At 38.6% G+C, this 18974-nt stretch overlaps 1 protein-coding gene across 1 annotated transcript in view; it reads left to right on the top strand.

Moving 5' to 3' along the window:
• Positions 1–18974, top strand: part of NIPAL2 (NIPA like domain containing 2) — an 83369-nt gene that overhangs the window by 55582 nt on the left and 8813 nt on the right. Inside the window, exons 8-10 of the mRNA XM_045455835.1 lie at positions 3723–3844; positions 10734–10830; positions 18157–18292. Coding sequence (XP_045311791.1) covers positions 3723–3844; positions 10734–10830; positions 18157–18292 — 355 coding nt within the window. The remainder of the gene's footprint in view (positions 1–3722; positions 3845–10733; positions 10831–18156; positions 18293–18974) is intronic.

Raw genomic sequence — 18974 nt, forward strand, 5'->3', positions numbered from 1 at the left:
CTCCAGAGCTGAATTTGGCCTCTTGCTCAGCCAAATTCTGGAGTCTAGCAGGTGTGATAAGTTCATTGTACCCAGAGATGAGGAGACTAGGTCACAGAGGGATAAATAACATGACTAAGCTCTTCCAGCCAGCAAGTAGCAGCGAAATTTGAAATCTGTGGGGGCAGTTTCAGCATGGATTAGCCTTTCATGATCCAAGTTTTGATCTGTAATTTAATCATTTCCATGGGCAAAGGGCATGCCAAGGGCTGCTTCCCTTCCTGGAGTATCTTATGCTACCAGATTACTCCCTTGGGCAAGTGGGCCAGCAGAAGGTAAATTAGCAAGTTTCTAACTTAGAAATCTGTGTCTTTCAAATGAAAGAATATGTGTAGCTTCACTGAGAAAAAAAAATCAGGAAATGACATCTTTTAGATGCCACTTTTAGAAAAAGATGGGCTATAAATACATTTTAAGGAAATTTATTTAAGGAGCTGCTAATGACTATCTTCAACACTTTTACACACTTATGGAAAATGTGCACATGATCCATACAGGAGACAGTGAATCACACAAATACAAATGATACCAAGTAGACAAGCATATAACAGGTAGCAGCTCTCTAGAACTGCCTTTGTAATTGTCACAGGAAGCTGAAATTAAAATTATAAAAAGAAAGAATGCGCGACCTACTGAGCTGCCATAGAGGTCTTTACTAGATTCCCACTGATGTGGGGCTCAAGTGAAATAATGTATGTACAAAAGTACTTTGAAAGTACAATTGCAAAGTCATCAGTAATTTCATTTGTGTTCAAGGAGTTTTGAAATGGAGCGAAGATCTACCTTGGTGAAAATGGGCACAGTATGCAAATGAGGAAGCAGATGTGAGGCAAGAAAGGAGATGTCAGGATGTGAACCAGGGACCCTTTTGGAAAGTTAAGTGAAATAATGCAACATCCCAAAATGAGATATTATGCAGACTTGAAAAGAATGAGGCTGTCCTACATACACTGATGTGAAATGTTCTCCAAGATATTCTGTTAAGTAGAACAAAAGCAAGTGTGTATAATATGCTATCATTTGTGTAGAAAACCAAAACTTATGCAGTCTCTCACACACCTGCATAAAACATCCCTGGAAAAGGAAATCTAAGATTTGGTGGCAGTATTAACTTCCAGGAGGGGAACTAGTGTGCCATAAGGGTGTGAGAAAGATTTAACCTTTCACTCACCACCCTTGTGTGTCTTTCAGATTTTTTTCACCTTACATTACCCATTCAAAACTAATTTTAAAAAAAGAAATTTAAGGGGAGGGTAGGTGATGGGCATTGAAGAGGGCATCTTTTGGGATGAGCGCTGGGTGTTGTATGGAAACCAATTTGACAATAAATTTCATATATTAAAAAATAGATAAATAAATAAAAATTAAAAAAATTAAAAAAAGAAATTTAAATTGACACTAGATACAGTTATAGGAGATAAAAAAAATTACTGGCAGAGGAATTCAATAAAAATAAGAAATTTGGACTTCACAAAAGGAAGTTGGAAGTCTCTGAGATTTTTAAGTTGTATTTAATGGATTTATTCTACTTCAGTATACCAAGTTTAGAAAACTGTGTGTGTGTTTTTTCATTCCATCCTCCTAGGAACCTAATATTGAACAATTTTCTTACAAGATCTTTTTTTCTTTTCCAAAGAAAGGACAGGGCTGAACAATAATTTTGCCCAAGTTCTTATGTACAATTTTTATTATTTTCTCTTTATTGCAATGCTTAATAATGTATATTGTTTTCTCATTTTTAAAATTCTCATTAGAAATAGCTTTTACAATTTTGTATGTAATTTCTGCCTTCACAAAGTATTACAGAGTAAGTTCTTACATTAGAAGAAGCTTATTTTATAGCTTCTACAATACCTTGAATAGCTATTGTCTCGCTTGTGTGAAAAGTCAAATGCTATTTGTTCTCAAAAACTAGAGTTCAAAACCCTAAGTCATTTGATTAAGAGGAACAGGAAATTGGTGTCTTTGAATTGTGAGATTTTATAGACAAACCAAATTGCTTCAGGTTGGAGTCAGTGCTTGTTGTAAATTATATACACAACAACACTGACCTCAGTTATGAAACAAGTTGAATTATGTTTTCAAGGGTGCTATCTGAAAAATGCTACATATATCATTTTTCTTTGCTGATTATTAATAAATAAGCAGTCTTCAGTGTTATTTGCAAGGTCAAGGCCTCCCTCTACTCCTCCTTATGTGGCCCCTCTTCCCATACACATTTATTTCCTCCATTATTTTTTTAATATGAAATTTATTGTCAAATTGGTTTCCATACGATACCCAGTGCTCATCCCCAACAGGTGCCCTCCTCAATGCCCATCACCCACTTTCCCCTCCCTCCCACCTCCCATCAACCCTCAGTTTATTCTCAGTTTTTAAGAGTCTCTTATGTTTTGGCTTCCTCCCTCTCTAACTTTTTTTTTCCCTTCCCCTACCCCATGGTCTTCTGTTAAGTTTCTCAGGATCCACATAAGAGTGAAAACCTATGGTATCTGTCTTTCTCTGTATGGCTTATTTCACTTAGCATAACACTCTCCAGTTCCATCCATGTGCTACAAAGGGCCATATTTCATTCTTTCTCATTGCCACGTAGTACTCCATTGTGTATGTAAACCACAATTTTTTTATCCATTCATCAGTTGATGGACATTTAGGCTCTTTCCATAATTTGGCTATTGTTGAGAGTGCTGCTATAAACATTGGGGTACAGGTGCCCCTATGCATCAGTACTCCTGTATCCCTTGGGTAAATTCCTAGCAGTGCTATTGCTGGGTCATAGGGTAGGTCTATTTTTAATTTTTTGAGGAACCTCCAGAGTTTTCCAGAGTGGCTGCACCGATTTGCATTCCCACCAACAGTGCAAGAGGGTTCCCGTTTCTCCACATCCTCTCCAGCATCTATAGTCTCCTGATTTGTTCATTTTGGCCACTCTGACTGGCATGAGGTGGTATCTGAGTGTGGTTTTGATTTGTATTTCCCTGATGAGGTTTCCTCCATTATTTTAAGTAATGTGAAAGGCATGACAGTAACACATGGCTTACATAGGTTTATAATGTGATATTTTACTAAGTTACTCCTAGAATTCTAGATTCTAAATTGGGTTAAATAAATCTTACAGCAAAGTCAGCATTCACCTTTGTCATTTCTGTTAAAAGGTCTCTAATAAATGGCAATGATTAAGGTGCTCTTTTACCAGAGTTTCAAAGTGTAAAATCACGTGTGTGTGTGTGTGTGTGTGTGTGTGTGTGTGTGTGTACAAGCTGCAAAGATGAGTGAGTAGATCATCAGGTGTTGAACTTCCCCACTCTCTGGGCTCTGATGGATCTATCATTTTCTTAGTGGTCCATGTGGAAACAAACAGCCAGCTTGGATGTGTTTTCATGTCTCCAAATGCACGTGTTCTGATCTTTCCCATCTTTGGGGAAAGGTTTTCTGAGGAGGCAAGGATTCATCTGAAACAACCAGAAAAATCAGAAGTCATGGCCTACCCCATCCTTTCCCTGGCCCTTATCCCCCTTTTAAAGATAATGCTATCTAGGGATGGTTTGATGAATTGTATTTTAACAGGGAGGGGCTGTAGGCATTTTTACAAGCAATACTCCGTCTATAGGTAATGTTTGCATTGACAAAAAGGCTTAAGTATCCCTTTTCAACTTGGTTTGTCTTTTCAATTTTATTTAAAGGTATGACACTGGGATTTGCAGGAACCTATTTATTGGTGAACTTTGCTCCAAATAGAACTCAGTCTATCTCTGCAAGAACAGTACAGTATTACTTTGTTGGCTGGCAGTTCCTGATCTATGTGGTAAGAATTAAAACATTTTTTTTACTATCCCATAAACTATATTATCTAGACCACTTGTACCTACAGATGCTAGAGAATGAATAGAATCTTTGCCTCTCAACATTAATATCTAATTAAACCATAAATAGATTTGAGTAATACCAAAGTATTTGAAACACTAAATCAGCAGTAGAGCACCCCCAGTTTCCCAAGTATCCTATTCTTGACCTGTCACTGGAACAATTTCCACAATATTTAATCCAACAAATTCCAAAGCAATGTGTTTTAGGACAACTCAAAGTAAAAACACAAACCCCAAAAACCTCTCTTCCCAGGTCAAAGGGAAATACCTGAAGACACATTTTAATTCATTGGCTTTAATTCAAGATAGATATTTTCTTCAAAAAAGTGTTCATTGAGAACATGTACCAGATTGTCTGGGGAGAAGTAGAAGGATAATGCTGAGAGATGTGTAAAAGAAAGAATGGAATGAGCTGATATAGAAATTTGAAGCCACTAACTGGGATACTTTATTTGATGTAGTGGCTGTACCCCGTGAGTATAGAGAGAACGTGCTTGTGGTGGTTGATGTGTAACTTGTTTCAGAAGTCAGTTTATATTGAAGAAAAAGTGTATTCCAGGAGGGGCAGGTGGTAAGAAGAAAACTGGGATAGACTACGTGACCTTTAACCGAGAACTATATTAGTAAAATAATTGTGAATTCAACAAGAAGAATCAAAGCACAGAGAATCATACATATTTAGCATCAGAAATGATTTTGAAAAGCTATCTGATCTAGTCCTCTGCCATTGAAATAGGTAAAATAGTATGACCCTACTTCATATACCTGTTATTCAAAACTGTGCCATTGGCATTTGCAGGGACATGTTTACTGGTGAACTTTGCTTTAAGTGTAACCCAGGATATTACAGTGGGAACTATATGATATTACGTTATTATCTGGCAGTCCTTAATCTTGGTGACAGGAATTCTATATATCTCGCCATCTCTGATATATAATTCCGACCACCAGAACACAAATGCTTACAGGTGTTTTCTCTTTCTAGTCTCCCTCTATACTGCTTTCTTTTACTTAAACAAATTAGGTTTCTCTGTTTTTGTTTTTGTTTTTAAATCCTCATCCATACACACTCTTCAATTAACTGTCCTATTTCCCTTCCACTCTACTCTCCCCTCTACTTCCCCAACTCCTATTCACTCCTCACTCTTTATCATCTGATAGATCCGTGCCCCCCCCCCCCCAACAAATTGCCAAATGGAATTGCTTTTTTGGTCCTGATGTTTTTTGAACCTTGTGCAGCATTTACTCATAACCCACCATCTTCTACTTGAACCCCTCTCTTCCGTGGCTTCCTCAATTTATTTTCCCGATTTCTCCTCTTCCTCTCTGACTAGGCCATCCAATACTCTTGGTGGGCACATCCTTCTCTCATGCCAACCACTCTTGATCTCTTCATGCTACATATTCTTCCAAGGTTTTCTAGTGTGATCTCATTGACAACCCCCATCATCCTTTAGAAAGACTTCTAAATCCAGTCTACATCTCTCTCCCAGGCGTCTTCTGAGCCGCAGTTCTGTGTTCTCATCTGTCCACTGATTGCTCATCCCTGTCTTGGACATGTCATGGGTTCCTCGAATGTAACATCTCAAAAATTGAACTCAGTGTCTTCTCTCCTGAGCTCTCCTCCTTTTTATATTGGAAGGCTCCCCTTCCCCTGTACATCAGACTTTAGGATTGGACTGCCTAATTCAGATTAGCCTTCTTCAGGTCTGTCATTCTTTATGTCTCTCCTCTGCCCCCTTGTAACTTCCTGCTTGTCCAGCAGACCCAGCCCATTAACAATCAGAGATTTTATCAAATCCATTTTCATGATAGCTGAGACTTGAAGTCCTACCAACGTATTATTATTATTTGCCTACAGGCAAAACAGATTCTTCATCCAGTAAGAAAAGGGTCACCCAATCGGTGACCAGAAAATGAATAGCCCGAGTTGAATCCTTGGGAGATTAAATATGCAGCAAGATTTGATTTCCTGGAATAAGCAGCAGTGTTTGATGATGACGTGTCTTATATTATTTTAACATCAGAGAACACATTTAAAAGAACGAAACTACTCTTTCTTAAACCTTCTATTTCCACAAAAGAAACTCTGACATTACTTGTATTTTGCCGTTTTCCAAAGTCAACTCTTAAATTCATTCATTCATTTATTCACTAGTTCATTCAACAGACTGGACATCCAGGGTATAGAGAAGAAGTCCTGTAACAGGAATTTTACAGCCCTGGGAGAGACCCATATTCCCATAAAATAATGAAAGTATATTTGAAAGTAAATGTCATCCAAAAATGTAACTAATTCCAGATATTATAAGATAGCATAAAATAAGTCTTTAATAAAGTCACATTTGAATAACACTATGGGGGAGCGCCTCTCACAGTCTGTGAGTTCGAAACTCGTGTCAGGCTCTGTGCTGATGGCCCAGAGCCTGGAGGCTGCTTCAGATTCTTTGTCTCTCTCTCTCTCTCTCTCTCTCTCTCTGCCCCTCCCCCTCTCACGCTCTGTCTCTGTCTCTGAAAACTGAATAAACCTTAAAAAAAATTTTTTTTTAATAACACTATTGGCTTTAGACTCTAAAGGGAATATATCTACATTATCTTAGTTTGGAATTTAATCCATTTTATGTTACCTCTCTAAAGACTCTAGATGTTACCAATTACATGCTAAGCTCTTGAGCCGAAGTTTGGCTTAAATCTGACATCGATGTTTAAGTTTGGCTTAAACATCGAGGTAATTAATATTTAATCCTTAGAGATGGAGGTTTCCATGCTTTTTCTGCAAACCATGACTGCAGAGATCATAATTACAGCAATTAAGGCTATTCTTTGAAGGATCATTCATCTAGCTACTCTTGTATTACACTGAATAGAAATGCAGTACCTGAATTGCTTTTTAGGACTGATCAAATAACTACTAAAATGAATAAGAAAGCATTTTAGAGTCTGAATAAGCTGTACATTTCTCAAAAGAGGATTGTAAAATTGTATCCCAGGCTGGCTAACAGCATCTCCCTGTCTCGGGTGTTTACCGGCACCAGATGGATGTCCATGGAACGTCCATGTTCATGTTACGTTTAAGGCTTGCGTGAAGTAGAAGCCTCAGAAACAAGGCCCAGGAGCCTGTATCTCTTTTGTCACATCATCCCATGGCCCGCCAGTACTCCTTACCACCAAAAACAGGGTGATGAGTGCCTTTAAATCTAATTAGATGAGAGAACCAATCCAGAAAAACCCAGAGTCAATTCAGAAAACTCATCCTGAAGATTCTGTTCTTCTGGAAGGACTTCAGATACCAGAACCTAAGTTAGCTTCCAATTACTTCCATAACGAATTGCCACAGACTTAGTGGCTTAAAGCAATACAGATTTATTATCTTACAGTTTTAAAGGTCAGAAGTCCAACACGGGTCTCACTGGGCTAAAATGAAGGTATTGGCAGCATTATATTCCTTGCCTGTGCCTCTGGAGGAGAATCCATTTCCTTGCCTTTTCCACCTTCTAGAGGCCACCAGCCTTCCTTGACGCTGTTCTTTCTCATGTTCCATCTCTCTCTGACCATGCCTGGGATGGTTCTCTGCTTTTTAGGACTCGTATGATTACTTTGAGCGCTCTTGGATAATCCAGGATAATCTCCCCATCTCAAGGTCCATAGCCTTAATTGCATCTCCAAAGCCCCTCTGCCATGTAAAGTAACATACACACAAGTTACAGAGATTAGGACATGGACATCTTTGGGAGGCCATTATTCTGCCTACCAGACCTACGTCATTTAACCCCTCTGAGCCTTGGTTTCTTCATCTGTAAAATAGTGCCTGCTTCCTCAGGTTGTGAGGATTGAGTGAATTGGTACGAGTAGAGCGGGTGGTGAGCCTGCAGTTAAGTGCCGTTATTATTTCTGACCTCTGAGACAGCAATCAGCAAAGCAGCCTCTCCCTGGGTCTCAGCAACCTGTAGAAATCACAGCCGCTTTAACAGTGATATTTTCAGAGAGGGGGAGAAATGTTGCTAGGAAAAAAAATTAACATTAATTCATGCTGCTTGAATATTTTATTCCTGGGAGCTCCGTGACCTCTTGCCACAAGGCAGAATGCAGGGCAATGACAGCCATTCTGTGAGTCATAGGAGCTCGTGTTAACCACAGAGATGGAATTTGGAAGGGAAAGAAAGAAAAGAAAAGAAAGGAAAGGAAAAGAAAAGAAAAGAAAAGAAAAGAAAAGAAAAGAAAAGAAAAGAAAAGAAAAGAAAAGAAAGGAAAAGAAAAGAAAGTCATATTTGATATTTAGAACTGATAACTACCCTCATTTCTCCCTTCCCCCCAATTAATAATCCTCCCGCTAACACATTTAGCTAAGACACTCTGTGCATTAATGCAGGCTGAGCCACCTTCTTTCCAGCAACAAATACAGTGGTCCCAAATGCTGCCGTGAGTTGTTTATGTCAGTGTGAGAAATGGAAGCCTGTGGTTGAGAGGGGAGTGAAGCGACAGGGGTATTTCTGCTAATGATTGATGAGCTGCACAGAGGTGGGGACACCCAACCCATGTTGTGATGGCAGTTTGGGGGAAGACAAAGTGATAGGAGTTTAATAGCCTTTGTAGCATGGCTTGATTCAATTAAAGACCTGGCAAAAAGTCCTTTAAGAAAAAGTTAAAGTAATTGGTTTAATTTACCGGGAAAAAGCTGAGGGATGACTTAATCTTCCACATGAGATGAAAGGTTTTTAAATGAGGAAGATATGGTCTTGCTGCTTTCCATGCCCACAGAGGATTAAAAAAAGAAAAAAGCAAACCTTGAACTGAAACAGTAGAGATTCATGTTGATTTAGAGATGGCTCCATAAGTAAAATATAGTCCTGAATGTGCTGAAGTCCGTAACTCTAGTAATTTTTAAGGAAAAAATTAGTGGTGGTGTTTTTATGTCAGAAAAGTAAACATTCATATTTACGATTTCAGGCCAGGGATACTACCTCTTTGAAAAAAAATAACTTGCATCAGGCTATCTTAAGGACTTCAAAAAAGAAAAAAGTGAAAACAAAAATAAAACTGAGAACTCAAAGTTACATTAGAGTTTTCTTATGGGCAGGAAAATTTTAGACATTCAGTCAATTAATATTTATTGAACACTCAGTTTATTAGACATTAAGTCTTGGTTTTTGGCAAGGTGTTCATAATAAATTTGAGGTGTAATTTATTCATTAATTCCATAAATACTCATTGAGTAACCGACTGTGCCCAGGCACTAAAGACAGTAGCAAACAGGACAGATAAAGTCCCTGTTCTCATAGAACTGATGTGCTAGTTGGGGAGACAGACAAGAAACATACAAATGCATGAACAGGAAATATTCTACACTCCACAGTAAATGAGGGATGGCTCTGTTAGAGCAGTCAGAGAAGACATCTTGGAGGAAGTGATGTGTAAGCTGAGTGACTCCTTTGAGTGACTAGAGTGACTAGAAGGAGCCATTGTAGGGAAATCAGGGAAGGAGTATTCCAGGCAACTCCAACAGTTAGTGCAGTTAGTGCAAAGGCCAGAGCAATCTGAGCATTGCAGAGAACTGGCAGGGGGTGGGGGATCTGTGCCTGGCAGAGGTGGGCCATCCAGGCTTTTATTCTTAATGTGATAGAAAACCATAGGAGATTTAAGCAAAGGAATGACTGGATACAATATATAATTCTATTACATATATCATCCTGGATAAATCTCGTAAACAATGCACAGTGGGGGAGAAAAGCAAGTAATCAAAACCAAGTATGATTCTGCATGTATAAAGTCCAGACATGTGCAAAAATAAACAAGGCGCTGTTGGGAGACACATGAAAGGTGGTAAACCATAAAGAAAATGAAGAGTAAACACAGAATTCAGTGTAGTGGTTGCTGGGGAGAGCCAAGGAGGAGGGGGGCGCAATTGGGGTGGGGTGCACAGGAGACCTCAAAGTATGGGTAGGTTCTCTTTCTCTGGCTAGGTGCAGGGCACATGACTACTTGTCATATTATGTAAATACCTTATATGTGTATCATATACATTCTCTATGAATGACCTAGTTCATTATTCAAATTGTGCTTTTATTTATTTATTTTTAATTTTTTAACGTTTATTTATTTTTGAGACAGAGACAGACGGAGCATGAACGGGGGAGGGTCAGAGAGAGAGGGAGACACAGAATCCGAAGCAGGCTCCAGGCTCTGAGCGGTCAGCACAGAGCCCGACGCGGGGCTCAAACTCATGGACCGTGAGATCGTGACCTGAGCTGAAGTTGGACGCTTAGCCGACTGAGCCACCCAGGCGCCCCCAAATTGTGCTTTTAAATGATTCCTCTGGCCGCTGAATGGCTGGGTTGTAGAGGCAAGAGTAGAATCCGAGACGAATTGGAAGCTGTTGCAGTGGTCAGAGAGAGGGCAGCAGGGAGTGATGGAAAGGAAGGAGTTGCTGGCTGGTGCAAAAGGTGTGTGGTGAGGCCATTCATTGCAGGGGTGAAGGCCCCACGAGGGATAGGTGGGGAAGGAAGGCCTTCAGGAATTTACTGCCCGCATTTGTGTGCTACGCTATCAAATGTGCGCGTGGAGATGTCTAGAAGATAGTTGGGTAAAATGAGATCAGGGTTGCCGATCTCGGCATCGTTGGCATATAGGTGAGGTTAGAGCTCTGGGTCTGGATGGCTGAGGTTCCGTATATTGTCCTCATATGTTCGTAATTGTCCTCAGGAACGCCAGGCACCCTCAATTCTCACAGGGGAACGAACTGTTGCAAAACCAGAAAGAGAAGTGTGGCATTCAGAAGACTGTGTGTAAAATAATTGATACTCTACTCTTTTGCATCTTTTTCACTTCTAGATTTTCGAAATATTAATTTTCTGCACCCTCCTCTATTTCCATAAAAGAAAAGCAATGAAGCACATGGTGATCCTGCTAAGCCTGGTGGCACTTCTAGGTAAGAACGTACTGTTCTCTCATTCTCCAATCTAACCATGCTAAGTGAAAAAAGAGGTTTGAAGGAGAACACTTAAGCATTCTGTTCCTTTCTCATTGTTTCTTTCTACTTTTCAACTCTGATCTGCAGAAAGAAACCCAGGCTCAATCACGCAAACTGTATTTTGCACATCCATATCTCCAAGTGGTGTCTGTTTAGTTCCTTTAAAAACATGTCAGCGTTTTTACTTCTGAGTAATTTTATTTGCTCTCTGACAGTTGGAGGATTTTGTTTCTTAGGATGTAATTGAAAAATATTAAAAGAGGAACAAAAGAATGATCCCAATTGAAACTTTTTTATCAGGAATTACTTACCAAAATATGGCTAATATGAAATGTAAATGTAAGCAGTATGATTTTCTTAAATACAACATTTCTTTCATTCATTGTTTATCTACCCATTTCCTTTTTTTCCCCAGGATTTTAAAACTGATGGTTCTGTAAGCTCACTGTGTATTTTTAAATCTGCCCTTTCCCCTCCTCTTACACACACACACACGCACACATGCACACATACACACACACACACATCTTCATATAAATCAACACTAGGAGCTCTCACTAATCACTTGGAAAATTGCCTTTTAAAAAATTATTTATGATTTTTTTTTCCTCTTCCTTGCCAATAAAATGAACCATACGTCGTGTGTTGTTTGCTATGATTCTGTAGATTATACCTATACCACTGGGACAGGCAGCAACCTTCATGCTAAGGAGGGGCTGAGTTTCATTTGTCCATCTTCATTTCACAAACTAGTTCTCTCCTTTGAATTGGAAGATTTGTACCTATGATAATTACTTGTAGAAATGAATTTATACCACAGTCAGGTATGCTGTTGATGAAAAGAACGGAAGAAGAACTTTATTGTTGCTTCTTTCCAAATTGCCAGATAGGGAGAACAAAAGCAAACAACTAAGAGATAAAATGCACATTATATAGGAAAATATTGAAAATAAAGGACATTTTAAATAGGAAAATAAGATAACAGAATTAAGATCATACATAGCAGTTATGATCATAAATGTAAATAGGGTAAATTCACCTAATAATAAAGAAAGATTCCCATATTGGGCTTCAGAAAAATTCCCAGATTGATTTTGAAAAAAGATTCTGAAATTGGATTCATCCACAGTTCTCTGGTTTAGCTCCACAAGAGTTGTAGAAATGGTGACCTTTCTAACCGGCCCTTGGTGGTTGTGAAATACTCTGACTTCATACATAAATGTCATCTAAAACAAGTTTACTCAGACTGAAAGTAAAAGAAAGCAAAAGGGCATACTATTACTATCTAAGTTAAAATCCAGGCAGAAGCAAAGGCTCCTGGAGGCCCCATATTAGTATTTAGTTGCTCATCGTGGCAGAATTGAGGGTTGGGAGGGGGAGACACCAAGGCCAGGGGCCCTCAGGAGATTCAGGCAGCAGCTCTTTTGAAAACGATGTTAATAGAAATATGAGAGGAGTAGAAGACTTCTCTTAGTTCATGGAAGGTAGGTAGACAGAAAGATCTATAAGGACAGAAGAATGAGTCCTCAACGTTGCTCTAACGTTGAACTCTAAATCCTGAAAACAGACCATACACCTGCCTTCAAGTGCCTGTGTGACATTTACAGAAGTTAATTGTGTAATTGCCCACAAAGAAATCCTTGATAAATTCCAGGAAGTTGAAGTATGGACCACATTCTCAGATCACAGTGAAATAAAAACAGAAAATAATAACAAAAATAACAGAAACCAGTAAAACTGTAACATCTGGAAATGCTGACACTACTTTTAAACTGCAGCTGGGCCCAAGTAGAAACCAAGCTTTCATTGCAGCATATATTTTTAAATTATTATGAAAACACTTAATATTAAACCTGTAGTTTATGACTAATGCTGTATTCAGAAGGAAATTCATTACATTAAATGTAAGTCAAGCACTCAGCTCAAAACGGGAGGGAAAAAAACACTGAAATAAAGCCGAAGCAAGCAGAAAGGAGTGATTAATAAAGGTAAAAATTAATGAAATAGAGCACAGAAAAAAAATGGATTGATAAATAAACCCAAGAATCTATTCTTAAAAGACATTAAAATATATCCTTCATAAGACAAAAAAAAAGGAAAAATCTCAAATATACAAAATTAGAAACAAAAGCGACAACAAAGATGAAAATTATTTTTTAAAGGAAAATAGATATGGAGGACATGGAAGAACGGTTTAAAAAGCTACATCCTGAAAAGAACCAGGCCTACATAGTTGACTTTCTTTTTTTTTTTATTATATGAAATTTATTGTCAAATTAGTTTCCATACAACACCCAGTGCTCATCCCAAAAGATGCCCTCTTCAATACCCATCACCCACCCTCCCCTCCCTCCCACCCCCCATCTTTACTTTCAACCTAGAAGGTTAAATCTTTAAGAAACAGATTCTGTTTTGTTGTTGTTCACACTATTTGAGGACATAAGAAGAAAGCTTTCCCGTTTTGTTTACATAATGAGTATCAATACTGATCCCAAGTAGCACACAGTAAGAATACCCTGTACTAATTTCCCCACTCAATATTAATGTAAAAGTCTCAAAAAATTAGCAAGTAGAATCCAGAAAAAAAAAAAAACCCGACATACTTCATGACCAAGTGGTCTTAATGAAACCAGTTCTTTTTCTCTGTAACGCTTACAATTTATATTTACATATCCTACTTACATATTTACATTCTGATATTGCTCATCTTCTCCACCTAATCAGTTCTATGAGGACACAGCTATGTCTGTTCTAGTTACACTGTGTATAATTACCTGGAACTGAGGACAGTGAGCACAGAGAAAACATTTGAATTAACTAAATTAATTATGGGAAAGAAAGCATGGTTCTTTAAGAAATCCATTGATATGGGGCGCCTGGGTGGCTCAGTCGGTTAGCGTCAGACTTCAGCTCAGGTCATGATCTCACCATCCATGAGTTCAAGCCCCGCATCAGGCTCTGTGCTGACAGCTCAGAGCCTGGAGCCTGCCTTGGATTCTGTGTCTCCCTCTCTCTCTGACCCTCCCCTGTTCATGCTCCATCTCTCTCTGTCTCAAAAATAAATACACATTAAAAAAAAAAAAGAAATCCATTGATATAGTTCATCATGTTAATAGCCCAAAAAGGGAAATATCATGTAAATATCCAGATGCTGAAAAGACATGTTAAAATTTAATATCCATTCCTAATAAAGAATTTGAAGTGTAATCAGAATAGAAAGATATCTGTGTTAAAAACATATTTCTCTCTTTTTAATAATTTTCACTTTATTGGGAAATTATTGACACATAGAATGTATGTATTTAAGTACACCACGTGGTAATTTGATGCGCATATACATCACAGAATGATTACTGAGCTCATGATAATGAACGCATTTATCACCCCCTATAGTTAACATAGTGAACTGTGTGTGTGTGTGTGTGTGTGTGTGTGTGTGTGTGTGTGTGTGTGTAATGAGAAGGCTTAAGATCTCTCAGCAACTCTGAAGTATACAATACCGCGTTATTAACTGTAGTCACCATGCTGTGTCTTAGATCCTCAGAATTTACTCTTCTTAAACTAAACATTTAGACCCTTTGACCTACATCACTCCCTTCCCCCTACTCCCTGCCCCTGACAACCACCATTCTAGTCTCTGTTTCTGTGAAATTGGAAAAATATATTTCTCTTAAACCAAAAGCTGAAGCCTACATGCTGGAGAAATAGCACAAGTGCTGTCATCATACTAAGAAATGAGAAAAAGATTGCCCACTCTTCCCTTTCTACTTATCTGTGCTGGTTGGGCATTTTACAATGATCACTAATGACTTCTACAAGAAAAAATGATTATGGAAACCATGTAGCAGCTTTGAAAAATAGTTATAGTGTCAAATTAAATGGAAAATGTAGCACACAACATGGTACCTACCTTCGTTGTGATTAAAAGGTATGAAGCATACGCTGGAGATAAGTGAGAGGTAACAGTAGTATGCAGGTGGATTTGTTTTTACTTTATTGTTAATATTGTTTATGTGATAGATAAAAAAAATGAACTAAAAAGAGAATAGAAAGTGAGGGCAACCAGGAAGAAAGAAAACTGGCTTCTGGTGAGGGGCTCCCCGGGCCTGTGGCTGCAGTCTTTAAGTCTTAAAACTCCCAACCGAATACTTCCAACTAGGGGCACCTGCGTGGCTCAGTTGGTTAAGCGTCCGACTCTTGGTTTCAGCTCAGGTCATGGTCTCACGGTTTGTGGGTTCGAGACCCGCATCAGGTTCCACACTGATGGTACCGAACCTACTTGAGAGTCTCTGTCTCTCCCTCTCTCTCTGCCCCTCTCCCGCTCTCTCTCTCAAAATAAATAAATAAAATTTTTTTAAAAAGATGCTTTCAACTGATCAGGAAGCTGAGAAAGCTAGGAAGTCCTTCTCTATGCTTAGCATACTCAGATTATGGAAGCCAAATTAAAAAGTGAAATATTTGTGGCTCTAATAAGGAGACATTGGTAGCAATTTGGGAAAGTCTCTGGAAGGAACAGTTGATGAAGTCGGAGGAAACCGAGAAGGCCAGATTTCAAACACAGGTCAGCTATGTCAGGCAAAAGCAGTACCACTGTGATGACGAAAGTAATACATGTCTATTGTTGAGAAATAAGAAAAACAGGGCCATCAAGAAAAAGGTAAAAATCCGTGTAACTGAGCGCTGCCTCACAGTACTATGGGAATGTGACTGATAGTCTATAGAAGGCAGCTTGCCAGTATATTTCAGAAGAACAGCATCTGTCACAGAGCCCCCCCCCCCCAACCCTGCTCCCCTGCCCCATAGCTCATTTTCCTAGGGCAATTGGCAGAGTGCTTTGCAAAGATATATGTTCAGGGATATTCATCACAACCTCATTTTTAATTCCAGGAAAAAAAAGGATGTACCTAAATAACCTAAATATGCAAAAAAAATAGGGAATTACCAAGATGAAGTATAATTCATGCAAAGGCATACTTCACAGCTGATGAAAATCATGCTCAGAAGAATATTTAATGGCATAGAAAATACTTGATGGCAGTTGAAACTAGGTTCCTAAATAGTATATACTATTTGTTATATATATATATATAACATATATTATACATATACATATACATATACATATACATATACATATGTTATAATGTATTCATATCCAGAGACAGGAAAATAGCTACAAAGAAATATTCCCAAATGTTAAAAATGACTTGGGGATGAGTATTGAGATTACAGGTGATTTTCATTTTTCTTTCCAGGCTTTTCTGCATTTTTCCAAATTTTCTTAAAGGAACATATAAACTTTTATAGTTTTAAAAAATGAGTTTAAAGGCTCTTCATAATCCCAGTGCCTAAAGATAACTACCAATAGGATCTTGACGTTGTTTCTTCTGGCATTTTTTCCTAGCTTTTTTTTTTCTGTATATAAAAATAGAAAATATATAAGCACTTTATATTTTTTATGTATACATTAGAATGATAGCATATTAAATTTTGTATTTTCACCTGTCCTCACCAACCACATTCCCACCCAAAAATAAAACAGAAGTACTTGTCACCAGCCTAGAAATAACTTGCAGAGTTACAATAAAGAGTGATTAATTGGTTGGTGATTGTACATGCTTTGGAAATACAGTGATTAACTATATTAGCAAACCAATAGTTGGTTTAGCTATTTAATAAAAAGTCTAGATTTGTTTTTGTTTTGCGGTCAAGTATAATTTAACATCAGATGGTAGTTGCATTAGATGACCTTGAAGGGCCTTTGCAATCCTGAGGTTCTGAGGCTAATGGAGTAGTGTGTTCAACTCCTTCCCCATTAATGATCCCTTTGGGAAACCTGGCTGTTCAGACCACAAGGCCATAACCACATTGTACTCTAATTTCAAGCAAAATTTTGAAGAGGAAATCAAGGTCCCTCAAGAGCTAACCGTACAAACTTAAACCATCAAGTGGCGCACATCACTGCAGATAAAATTCCTAGATTAGCTGAGATAGGACTATTGTCATAATCTGTAGAAAACATGTAAGATGATCAGGTCAAAAGCTATTTAAAGATGAAGAGGGACCCAGTTGTAAGGGCCTCTTTGTTCAGATTGGGGGTTTGTTTTTAGAATTTGTCACCTGTTCTCTGTTACGATTTTTAATGGAAAGGAAAATGCCTGATTTGGAAGTGTGCCCTGGTACTCTTCAAGTTGAAGTATATTTTCAGTTTTTGGAAAAGGAGGTTATGGGAGGCTTTCCCTGGTTGGCCATCAGCTGCTATTTTAAACATTCTCTCTATATGATGCCTTTTCAAAAGCTAAAAGGGATAAAGCTCAGATATATCATGACCAGGTAGACCAACAGCACAAAGAAAATGTTTCTTGTTCGCATTGCCTTTGACTTAGAGTTATTGGATTTCACGTAAAAATTATTTTTTTCACTTTCTGTAGGTTTCAGCTTAGTTACGGAATTAGATGCGACATTAAATTTAAGCAACCTAAAACCAAAAGAAAACACTATTTTCTTCCTACAGAGACATGGTGTTTCTAGAAAATGCCTCATTGCTTTCATATTATAACCTTATCAAGTCACTTCTTCATTGCTATTGGGAACCTATGAAAAATTGGTTTGCCTAAGGCCAGGTTCCTCTTTAGCATAAGAGTATAAATAGAAAGTGCTTATGTAACCCTTAGATTTATGGCTGACTCTGAGAGATGGATACTCAGCTCTGGTCCTGCTTCCTATTACTGTCTTCAAAAAAAATTTTTTTTCATGAGACTTCTAGACATTTATGAACAAAAAGGCTCAGACACAGACTCAGTACAATTCTTAGTAAACTCACAGAGGGAGTCGCTTTCCACTCTCCAGTTTTCTCATCTATTTGGCTTTCGATTTTTCAGTATCGTTTAATAGTTATTTTCCCACTCATGTCACATGGACTGTCTGAATTTGCTTCTCTCCCCCACCTTCATTGTTTTCTCCTCTCCCATCTCCTAGTAATTATAACCTCTGTGACATCCTTTCAGCAGTGAGGGCTGGAAAATAAGCATCTTGCTCCCAAGATAACGAGCACCCAGTCGCGTAGCAGATCTTTAGCTGATTTAGGCAAATTCAAAGTGCCGCACGGCTTGAGCTGCCGGGCTACCCCTTGTCCGGAGCCACGTCCTACCCCCACCTCTCACAAGCCTGCGTCCTGAAAGCATGACTGGAGTATTGACCACTCTACTGTGTAAGCTTCAGATATTTGTTGGTAATTCTGTCTCAAAAATGTATTTTATTTGTGTCTCCTGTTTTCTTTTTCAGCCTCGTTGACTGTCATTTCAGTAAAAGCAGTCTCAGGCATGATCACTTTTTCTGTGACGGATAAAATGCAACTAACTTATCCCATCTTCTATATCATGTTTATCATCATGATAGCGTCTTGTGTTTTCCAAGTCAAGTAAGTTAGCTTCTACCTATTCACTAATCTTTCAACATTCCCGTGCTTCTCTGAGCATTAATCTTTATTGGCGTCCGTGGATAATTAAAATGAGGTGTAACTGATTTCTGAGGGTGAAGGGCCTTCAGCTTGTCCTCAGCCAGCACGCCTTGCTTTCTCCTTCGCGTCCAATAATAAGTTTTTACTAAGCTTTGCCTTCATGTCTTGTGAGTTCTAAAGTATGGCCGCAATCTAGCTAAGTGCACTTTGATACTTTCCTGATGCTCTTCTGCTTGTAATTAATATCCATCGTACGCAGGTTGTCATTAGCAATAAATCAAAGGGGAAGGTCCACATCCAGGATTTCATTCTAAATATAGGAAATACATGAACCCTTCACCTTCATTCTTAGCTCATGCTCATTAATTGCCCAGGGATGGACAAAACCAGACGTTTGGCCGGGAGGGAAATCCTTTCCCCAGAACTTTGCATCCTTGGCCAGAATTTTCTTTGTACCCGTGGGATCGCGGAATGATTGTTTTATGTTTCTCTTGGGGCCTAAGAGTGGTGACATGGAACATTTTAAATTTCTGTTCTTCTCTCCCCCCCACCCTCTGCCACCTCCTTCTGCTCCAGTCACTTCCCCTCCGTTTCACATCATGATTATGCCTTTGCCTGCGAGGCTGTCTTTAGCCAGCCAGGA

Source organism: Leopardus geoffroyi, chromosome C3 (genome assembly GCF_018350155.1).
Source record: "Leopardus geoffroyi isolate Oge1 chromosome C3, O.geoffroyi_Oge1_pat1.0, whole genome shotgun sequence".
NCBI classification, from domain to species: Eukaryota; Metazoa; Chordata; class Mammalia; order Carnivora; family Felidae; genus Leopardus; species Leopardus geoffroyi.